The sequence below is a fragment of the Rhincodon typus genome, chromosome 1, assembly GCF_021869965.1.
Source record: "Rhincodon typus isolate 14 chromosome 1, sRhiTyp1.1, whole genome shotgun sequence".
Classification (NCBI taxonomy): domain Eukaryota; kingdom Metazoa; phylum Chordata; class Chondrichthyes; order Orectolobiformes; family Rhincodontidae; genus Rhincodon; species Rhincodon typus.
The window spans coordinates 140,340,144-140,350,677 of NC_063332.1; the positions used below are offsets into that span (position 1 = coordinate 140,340,144).

Consider the following 10,534-nt stretch of genomic DNA (forward strand, 5'->3'; position numbering starts at 1 on the left):
TATACAGGCAGGAAACCACTCTGTACAAAAGCCTGAAAAATGGCTTGTATTGTATTCTAAACAAAAGACTTCTGGCTTCAAATTTAAGATTTCCTAATTTTATGGATCATAATTAACATTCTACTAAGTCACTAAGACACTCTGAAATGTAGAAACTCTTTTTTGGTTGAAGAATGAATTAATTGTTGTTAACAACAAACACAGAGAATTCTGGAGGAACTCAGAAAATCTGGCAACATTTATGGAGAGAGAAAGAGAGATAACATTTTGAGTCCAGTATGACTCTTTTCACTGGAACATGCCTCATTCCTGATTCTTTTCACTGCCCCTTTCTCTATCTTGCATGCCACTGGCAAGATAGAAAGGGATCAAGATTATAGCCATAAGCAAGGTGGTCAAGAATGGACACCAAAGTGCTGTTTTGAGCAGCAAGAAGGTTGACAACAGGCAGCGAGTGAGGTGGCAAGGTGTTGGGAGTAGGGTAGAGATCAGAAGGCAGCCAATGTTCATCGATGCTGACAGTTACTGTGGCATCACTGATAGCGACAGCACATGGATTGATGCATTTCCTAAGGTTGCAGGGTTAGCAAAAAGTGAAGCATGGGGAAAGAAATGTATTGCTCAAAGTGCTTTTAGTGGTGGGGTGAAATGAAGTGGGTGAAGAATTTAAAGAAAAGAAAGTTGAATTAAATTGGGACAGTAAACCAATGTTAATGAGCAAGGTAGGGATGGTAGATTTGTTATATCTAACCTGGGACAGGATGCAGCCGGATATAATTTATATAAATTGGAGTCAACATCAAATCCAAGATAGGAAGCCAGCTGGGAGCATTATGAAGGGTCTAGAGCTGACTAGTGTAAATAAGCATCTCAGCAGGGCTGATGAATATAAGTGTGCCTAATATGCCATCTTGCTGATCAATAAATGTGAGTTTTGAAACTCAGTTCTGAATCAATAAAGATCCCAACAAATTGCATTCTCTAGTTCAACAAATAGATCTGGATGCGATTCTGTTGTTTACATGTATTGTCCTAAGACTCAAGATGAAAACAGTTGTGGCCAAAGTAATTGGTGGAAGCACGGAGCTACATGTTATATCTATGAAAGCTGAACCTTTGGTCACCAAGAGACCGTACGTAGCTGAAGAACAGGCAAGGATAGGAAAAGGAAAGAAAATCTTCTGAGGTGGTGAAGCAGGCTGGAAGAGAAACCAACGTTAGGGATGTTTTTCTGAACACTTTTCCGAAGAAGGGTCCCGACCTGTAACATCAGTTTTCCTGCTCCTCTGATGCTGCCTGGCTTGTTGTGTTCCTCCAGGTCCACACTGTGTTATCTCAGACTCCAGCATCAGCATTTCTTACTATCTCAAAGTTAGGGATGTATTAGCTATGTTACAACAGTTAGGAGAAAAGCCATGTACACGATCCGAACCAGAAGATGCAGTCCAATATAGCTGAGCAATGAATAGGAGCCATAGGATGAAAAAGCACAATCATATTAAACAACTCAGTGTAGTCAAGGAGAACAAATCAAACTGATGCACTGCACAGTTAGAGTAAGACATTGTTGTCTTTTATGATGAATGTTTTGAAACTGTGAGCAGAATAGGAGCTAGATTGAAATGATAATAAGGTAGTTTTGCAAGGAATAGGTGCAGATCTGTGAAACCAAGGAAGATAAGAACTTGACTACTGAACACATTGCATTTCCCAAAAAGACATTCCAAGGTGGATTTCTCCATGCAGTCCTGCAAAAAGGCCAAAACTTATCACAGTGATCATTTCATGATATCACATTGATCAAAGAAATGATAGCTATAGCACCTCTAGAAAGTGCCAATTGATCTACTAGGGTAAGAATGTATTTTAGAAGAAAGCATAATGAAAGTTTCCAGCACAATGATGACACGCAGAAGTTAGAGAATAAAGGAATCAAAGTTTTGGATAAGCTCAAGTTAATTGTGGATAAAAGATGACAGTTTGGTCAAGAAAGCATTGGAATAGTCAAATCTGAAATGACTAAAGCATTGTTAAGGGCTTCAGCAGCTTATGGGCTGCTGAGATCAGAGAAGATATCAATGATGGCTTGCTAACGCTGCGCTCACTGACTTCATGGGTTCCCAACCTACCAATGCTCAGACATGTAATACTTTCAACTATGGGTTCAAAATCATCCACAGCCCTGCACTTCCTTAACTCTGTAACTTCCAAGGATTCTGACCTCTTGTGCTTCCAATTTCTTCCCCTCTCTCATTACACATTAACAATTTGGCCTTGAATTTGGGGGGGCAAACAATTGGGAAATTTGTAGATGACACAAAAATTGGCCGTGTGGTGGAGAGTGTAGAGGATAGCTGTAAGCTCCGAAATGATAAAGGTGTGCTGGTGGAGTGGGTACGAAAGTGGCAGATGATGTTCAACTCTGATAAGTGTGAGGTAATGCATTTAGGGAGGTCAAACAGTAAAAAGGAATACACAATTAACAGGAATATACGAAGAGGGGTAGATGAAGTGAAAGATCTTGGGATGCAAGAGCACAGGTCTCTAAAGGTAGCAGTGCAGTTAGATAAGGTTGTAAAGAAGGCATATGGAATTGCAGTCCTTCATTGGCAGAGTTATAGAATACAAAAATAGGGATATAATGGTGAACCTTAGAAGACACTGGCGAGGCCACAACTAGAGTATTTGTGCAGTTCTGGTCCTCACATTATAGGAAAACTGTAATTGCCCTGGAGAGGGTGCAAAGAATATTTACTTGAATGTTGCCAAGGCTGGTGAATTGTAGGTATGAAAGAGATTGAAGAAGTTGGAGTTGTTTTCCTTGGGACAGAGAAAGCTGAGGGATGACATGATTGAAATGTACAAAATTGTGAGAGGTAGAGATAAAATTGATAAGATGAAAGTGTTTCCCTTGGGAGAAAATTCAAAAACCAGGAGTCATTAATTCAAACTAACTGGTAGAAGGATTAGAGGGGACGTGAGAAAAGCTGTTTTTTACACAGAGGGTGGTGAGGGTCTGGAATATGCTGCCTGAGTTGGTGTTGGAGGCAGAGACCCGAAACTCTATTTTCAAAAATGCCTGGATCTGCATCTTAAACTATAAACTGCAAGGCTATGGGCCACCGGCAGATGAGATTAGAAAGGGCATCTGGGTGTCTTTGGATCGGCATGGATAAAATGAACCACTGCTGTGCTGTATCATTCCTATGATTCTATGATGCTATTCACATCTGTGTCTTCATCTGTTTACTTTCCTAACCCTCTTTCCTTTAAGGCTCAGTACTGAATTTGTCTGATAATATACTTATGAAGTGCTTTGGGATGCTTCTCTACATGAAATGTGCTATTTAAATTTGTGTTGTTGTTTAGTAAATCATAACAATCAGTTCCATCACATATACAATGATTGAAAAACATATAAAGAAGTAAAATACATTTGTGCTTCCTACATTTAAAACAGGAATTACACTTCAAAAAAGTACTTCAATGGTTGTAAAGCATTTTGAGACATTTTGGGACAGACTTTGAACAGATCTAGCAACTCAAGACTGGGCATTCATGAGGCACTCCAGTACAATCTTGAATTTATGGGCCAGCATATCCCCCACTCAACCATTACCATCAAGCCAGAGGATCAATCCTGGTTCAATGAAGACTGCAGAAGAGCATGGAAGGAGCAGAACCAGGCATACCTAAAAATGAGAAGGTGCAGGGCTGGATGAACACAGCAGGTCAAGCAGCATCATAGGAGCAGAGAGGCTGACGTTTCAGGCCTTGACCCTTCATCAGAAAAGGGAGAGGGGAAGGGGGTTCTGAAATAAATAGGGAGAGAGTGGGAGGCGGATAGAAGATGGATACAGGAGAGGATAGGTGGAGAGGAAACAAACAGGTCAAAGAGGCAGGGATGGGGCCAGTAAAGGTGAGTGGGGAGTTAGGGAGGGGATAGGTCAGTCCAGGGAGGACGGACAGGTCAAGGGGGCGGGATGAGGTTAGTCGGTAGGAGATGGAGGTGCGGCTTGAGGTGGGAGGAGGGGATAGGTGGGAGGAAGAACAGGTTAGGGAGGCAGGGACGAGCTGGACTGGTTTTAGGATGCGGTAGGGGAAGGGGAGATTTTGAAACTTGTGAAATCCACGTTAATACCATTGGGCTGCAGGGTTCCCAAGCGGAATATGAGTTGCTGTTCCTGCAACCTTCGGGTGGCATCGTTGTGGCACTGCAGGAGGCCCAGGATGGACATGTCGTCTGAGGAATGGGAGGGGGAGTTGAAAATGAGTTGTCAACCTGGTGAAGCTACCAAACAGAACTACTTGCATGCCAAATAGAGCGAGCAGCAAGTGATAGACAGAGCTAAGCGATCCTACAACAAACACATGAGATCTAAGCTCTGCAGTCTTGCCACATCCAGTCATGAATGGCGGTGGACAATTAAACAACTCATCAGAGGAGACCCCACAAATATTGCCATCCTCAATAATGCAACAGTCCAATACATCAGTGCAAAACACAAGGCTGAAGCATTCGCAGCAATCTTCAACCAGAAGTGCCAAGTGGATGATCCAATTGGCCTCCTTCAATGGTCCCAGTGTCAGTCTTCAGCCAATTCAATACACTCCACATGGCAGGGACCCAGATTTGATTCCACTCTTGGGCGACTGTCTGTGAGGAGTTTGCAGACTCTTTCCGTGTCTGTGTGGGTTTCCACCAGGTGCTCCAGTTTCCTCTCACAGTCCAATGACGTGCAGGTTAGGTGGAATTAGTCATGTTAAAATTGCCCTTGGTGTCCAGGGATGTGCATGCAAAGTGGATTAGCCGTGGGAAAATGCAGGGATTGTGCAGGGCGGTGGGATGCTCTTCAGAGGTTTGATGTGGACTCAATGGGCCAAATAGCTGTAGGGATTCTATGATTCTATGTAACAATTGGAGGCACTGGATATTGCAAAGGATATGGACTGTGACAACATTTCAGCAATAGTACTGATAACTTGTGCTCCAGAACTTGCCACTCCCCTTGCCAAGCTCTTCCAGTACAGTTACAACACTGGCATTTACCCAACAATGTGGAAAATTGCAAAAATCCAACTGGGCCAATTAACATCCTATCAGTCTACTCTTGATTATTAACAGAGTGATGGAAGGTGCCATCAACAGTGCTATCAAGCAGTACCTGCTCAGCAACACTGGCTCACTGACACCTAGTTTGGGTTCTGCCAAGACCTCTCAAGTCCTGACCTCCTTGGTTCAAACCTGGACAAAAGAGCTAAATCCTAGAGGTGAGGTGAGAGTGATAGCCCTTGACATCAAGGCCACAGTCAATAAAGTTAGGCATTAAGGAGCCCTAGCAAAACTGTAATAAATGGAACTCAGGTACCAAACTCTCTGTTCGACGGAACCATACCTGGCACATAGGAAGATGGTTGTAGTTGTTGGAGGTCAGTGATCTCAGCTCCAGGACATCTCTGCAAGAGATCCTCAGGGTAGTGTCCTAGGCCTGACCATTTTCAGCTGCTTCATTAATGACTTTCCCTCCATCATAAGGTCCAAAGTGGGGATGTTCACCAATTGTGCAATAATTTGCAACTAAGCAGTCCATATTCAAATGCATCAAGAACAGGACAATATCCAGGCTTTAGATGAGAAGTGGCAAGTAACATTTGCATCACACAACTAACAGGCAATTATCGTCTACAATAACAGGCAATCTAACCTCCTCCCCTTGACATTCAATGGTGTTACCATCACCCACAATCAACATCCTTGGGGTTACCATTGACCAGAAATGCAACTGGGCTCAGCACATAAACACATTAGCTACAAGCGAGTCACAGGCTAGGAACATAGAACATAGAACATAGAACATTACAGCGCAGTACAGGCCCTTCGGCCCTCGATGTTGCGCCGACCTGTGAAACCAATCTGAAGCCCATCTAACCTAAACTATTCCATTATCATCCATATGTTTATCCAATGACCATTTAAATGCCCTTAAAGTGGGCGAGTCTACTATTTTTGCAGGCAGGGTATTCCACGCCCTTACTACTCTCTGAGTAAAGAATACAAGTCTCTGCGAGTAACTCACCTCCTGAATCCTCAAAGCCTGTCCATGATATACAAGGCACAAGTTAGGATTATGGTGAAATACTCCTGACTTGCTTGGATGCAGGTCCAATAACACTCAAGAAGTTTGACACCATCTGGGACAAAGCAGTCCACTTGATTAGCACCACATCCACAAGCATCTATTACCTCACTACCAATGCTCAGTACAGCACTATGTAACTTTTACAAGATGCACTGCAGAAATTCACCGAAGATCTTTTGACAACACCTTCTAAACCCATGATCACTTCCATCTAGAAGTGATATATGGAAACTTCACTATCTACAAATTCCTCTCCAAGCCACTCACCAACCTGACAACCTCCTTCACTGACACTGGGTAAAAATCCTGGAATTTCCTCCCTAACAGCATTGTGGATCAACCTACAGCACATGGACTAAAGCAATGTTCAAGACGTTTTAAGAAGGCAGCTCACCATCACCTTCTCAAAGGCAGCTAGGGATGGACAATAAGTGCTGGTCCAGCAGCAATGCCTATGCCCAACAAATGAATTAAAAAATACATTTCAAGCTCATGAAAGTTACTACATGTGGTAAATGCAAGTCTTATGCTTCTTTTAACTAAAGCAAAAGTAATTCTGTTCTATAAAAAGAAACAAAGTGTTAAAATGTCACTATAACTTCAAATGTATCTGGTTTCTTGTCTATCAAATAGATCGTAGAATTATAAACTCAAAGAACTGCAATTAATGGAAAGCGGAAACAAAGACAAAGGGTGCTGGAGACACACAGCAGAACGTTTCTGACAAAGGTTCAGTGGTCTCGAAATACTAACTTTATTTTTCTTTAAACAGATATTGCCAGAGATGCTGTGCTTCTCCAGCATTCTCTTTGTTTCAGATAGTAGAAGTTTTGTCTCTTCTCTCTTCTCGTTACAGATGCTGACTGGCCCAGCTATGCCATTCGGCACTCTATCGTGGTATTTCAGCTTTCCAACATATGTATTTGAGTTTTATATTTTAAGTATATGAGCGGTTTGAACACATTAAATCCAAAAACATTCAACAATATAGTCACATACTATTTAATCAATGTTTATGTCTAATAAATGCTGAATGTTCAAAAACATTTGCTGCAATATGTTACCACAAGTTACACAGTTTGATTTCCGTGGTACAGCAGTGCTTCGAACTGAAGCTGTCCATTTGTGGGCTACTGTTGTGCATTGACCAATGCCAGCTCCCTGAGCCACACCCAATGCTGAAATACCACAGAGAAAATTCCCCATTCTTGAGCATGGTCCATAGTCTGAACATAAATACCCAGTGTTCCTCGCATTTACACATAAAGTAATGCTTTCACGGTTTTACTTTTCAAACAAATGCTAGGCTTCTAAAGCATGAAATCCTTTTGATGTGATCCTGTGATCTCAGCTGCAAATTGTTATACAAAATGTAGGAGATTTTGTCATGTCCATAAATCTGGTTACACGGGGGCATATTTATGTACTCATTAAAGTAATCTCAACCTTTAGTTTGCTTCGAGTCTGCGCTGGATTATTCTAAACATTTCTCATAGAGGGTATGGACGTCTTTAATAAAACATAGGAATGTCATGTTTTGCTTTCTTTTTTATTAGCCAGTCTAGGTTGTAATCTAAAACTGTCAAGTCCCAAAGCTATATAATTAAGTAGTAATGTATGGGAATTGAGAGTGGGTTTATCATGGCTTTTAACGTACCGATCTTTGTTTTGCCAGGAAGGCGGAGCACAGCAAAGCACCTTCAGCTTCTCCACTTCGATTTTAAAAAACACAACACTAGGTTTGGGGGTTGCAGTCAAAATACTTGCCATAATTTCCATCTAATTAGAACATGGATACCTGTGGCTTTACTTGGCTTTATGAAATGGAAGACTAATGGATGATTTCGCAATGTCAGAGTGACACTCAGCAATAGGCACAAATTGGCTTAAACGTTATCGCTGATTCGGTGTACGGAAAAAAAAGCGTCCAAGTAAGACTGGATGTGAAAAGGCAGAAGCACGATGGGCCGAATGGTTTCCCCTGTGCAGTAAGAAGCGAAACCTTATAGAGACGTTGTGTGAGTACACAATAACTCTCAAGATGCGATGGCCATGGCTTTGTAAGGGCTGGTGGCTGTATGTCAATGCTCTTTTGATCGCTTTCACTGGTTCTTCCAACTTGTTCGGACTGTGAGGCCAGCTTTGTTAATGGAGCTCTTTGATCAGCGCCCTGGCTGCCTGCAGGTGCCAGATGTCATCGCATTTACAAGCAGCGTGTCTCAGTGTTTTAAAAAAAAAACAACACATCAGCCCTGCTGCAGAAGTACTCGATTGAAAACTTACAATCTTTCTTAAGATCGACACTACTTTTAAAAAAAAGCAGTGTGAGGGATACAGAGACGGAGCCGTCCCGGCCAGTCGTAATGTATTAAATCACTACTGGGCTGCACGTTTTTAGAGCTGGAAGGACCAGAAGCAACAGTTTGTTCTGACATCGGACAAATCCATATTTTCCACTAAATAAACAATATCCTTGTGAGGGCCAGGATCCCCGAAGTTCTGAAGTGCTACCGCTTGTGCGCATTGAAATTCATACCTGTAAGCACTGGCAAGTGAGCGAAGGAAACACGCCAGGCATTGCAAACTCAACCTTCCCACATCAACGGGAGAAAACAAGAGAGACTTACCGTTTTGCTCCTTGTTACTTGATGGCTGGATCTTGTTGATTTGGGCTTCCGATCCATGATGGCGGAAGTGGAGAGCCGATAATAGCAGTAATACTAATGACAAGGACATTTGGGGAGGAATGTTTGCACGCTATCAGGCCAGAGCAGACAAACAATCACTGGGCTTCTTCACACTGACTCGCAGCCGTCGCTTCTACCATGAAGGATGCCGAGGGCAGGGACCTTGATGTGCCAGCATTTCCACCAGATAATCACATAGTGGCTTCCACATTCCGATCCAAAGCACTCCCTTCTCTCTCCAACGTGCCCCGATCGCACTTATCTACTCAATGGCTTAATGTAATGCGGAAAAAAATGACAGACGGTTATGCCAGAGCCGAAAGTTTTTTTTTAAAGGCGCAGCCAAGGACTTACGCACACCTGTCAACTTTTATAAACTTCTGAGCATTTTTTTAAAGAGAAAAAAACTTATCTGTATGAAATTGATGTTCTTTGTTTTCCCCTCCTTGCTTTCTCCTGACGCTGACAGCGCAAAACTTTGCTGCCTGAACAATCGTTTTGGAGAAATTACTTTAAAAGGTAGTTTACCAGCGAACAGCTGGGTTCTATTATTGCCGGGTACTTTCAAGTGGCTTTTTCTTCCTTTAAAACAAAACACAGAAAAGGGGCTGATCTAAGTTTTTTTTCTCCCTTGACGTCAGCCAAAAACACAAAAAAAATCTTTCAAGTGCTGCCTGTTGCCGTGTGCAACTGAAGGTTACAGTTTAACACATTTTACGCTTCCACCACCCCCCACAATAACCAGCACCCAGGCCATCGCCTGCTCTGTTCAGTCTCGCTGTGGGTCTGCTCTGACTCGTGAGCTGCCAACTGGCGACACGACAGGTGCTATAACATTGCCGGCTGCAAATCTCTCCGGGGGCAAAAAAAAACTTCAGACATCAGATTCACATAGCAGCTTTAATCCCCCTTGTACGCATTGCAGGTCAACCCCTCGGACTGTTTACCGACCATTTTAGGATAACAGAGAAACTCTATATGCATATATATATATAAAAGAAGTGCCAAGAAAGTGATTCAACTACTTTTCAAAGTGTCGCCTGCCCTTGCCGACATTGAAGGGCGGGGTTTGATCTAAAATGTTAATACCAATTGCGACTCTGCAGGGAATTCCGATCGGTTTGATGACCAAACGACTTAACTCGCAATACGTACCGGGTGCCTCAGTGTAAATGGAACTTTCTGCACAACTCTCTTTACACCCGTAAATAAGGATCTGTCAATATCCTGCGGATTTTGCCCTGACTCAAGTTATCACGGGCTTTTCAAAGGATTTAGTTTTCACCAGCGCGTCAGGGACGCTCGTTTCAAACACCGATCATGCAGATTAGAAGCACAGAAATGATAGGCGCTACACATGTTATGCAAAACATTATATGCATCGTAAAACCTCAAATGGATTGGCAATAGTCAAGGGCAAACAGAAGAGGATAACATGTTATTTGAAAGAAACGAAATGGTGAAAATACTGAAGTCAGGCAGTATCTGTGGAAGAGCAAAAAATAACTGCTGAATGATTATTTTGCTAAAACAAAAAGTGTCCTAAGTAAAATTCGAAAGGCGAAGAATACAGTGTTAAGGATAAACGTGAACAGTTTAAGGGGCGTGTTTCCACTCTGAGGTCAGTTTCATGTTGCTTGCCCTTGGCTGCAGGGCTCGCTGTCAGAAGCTCTTATTTGTTAAATAGGTTATTACAACTTTTACTGC

General features: G+C 42.4%; 1 protein-coding gene across 1 annotated transcript in view; it reads right to left on the reverse strand.

Moving 5' to 3' along the window:
* pdgfc (platelet derived growth factor c) overlaps nucleotides 1-10,080 on the reverse strand; it is a 403,296-nt gene extending 393,216 nt beyond the window's left edge. Inside the window, exons 1-2 of the mRNA XM_048605484.1 lie at nucleotides 9,983-10,080; nucleotides 8,768-9,409 (exon numbers count right to left, since the gene is read on the reverse strand). Of these exons, the coding sequence (XP_048461441.1) occupies nucleotides 8,768-8,876 (109 nt within the window). The 5' untranslated portion in view covers nucleotides 8,877-9,409; nucleotides 9,983-10,080. The remainder of the gene's footprint in view (nucleotides 1-8,767; nucleotides 9,410-9,982) is intronic.
* Nucleotides 10,081-10,534: the final 454 nt, after the last annotated feature.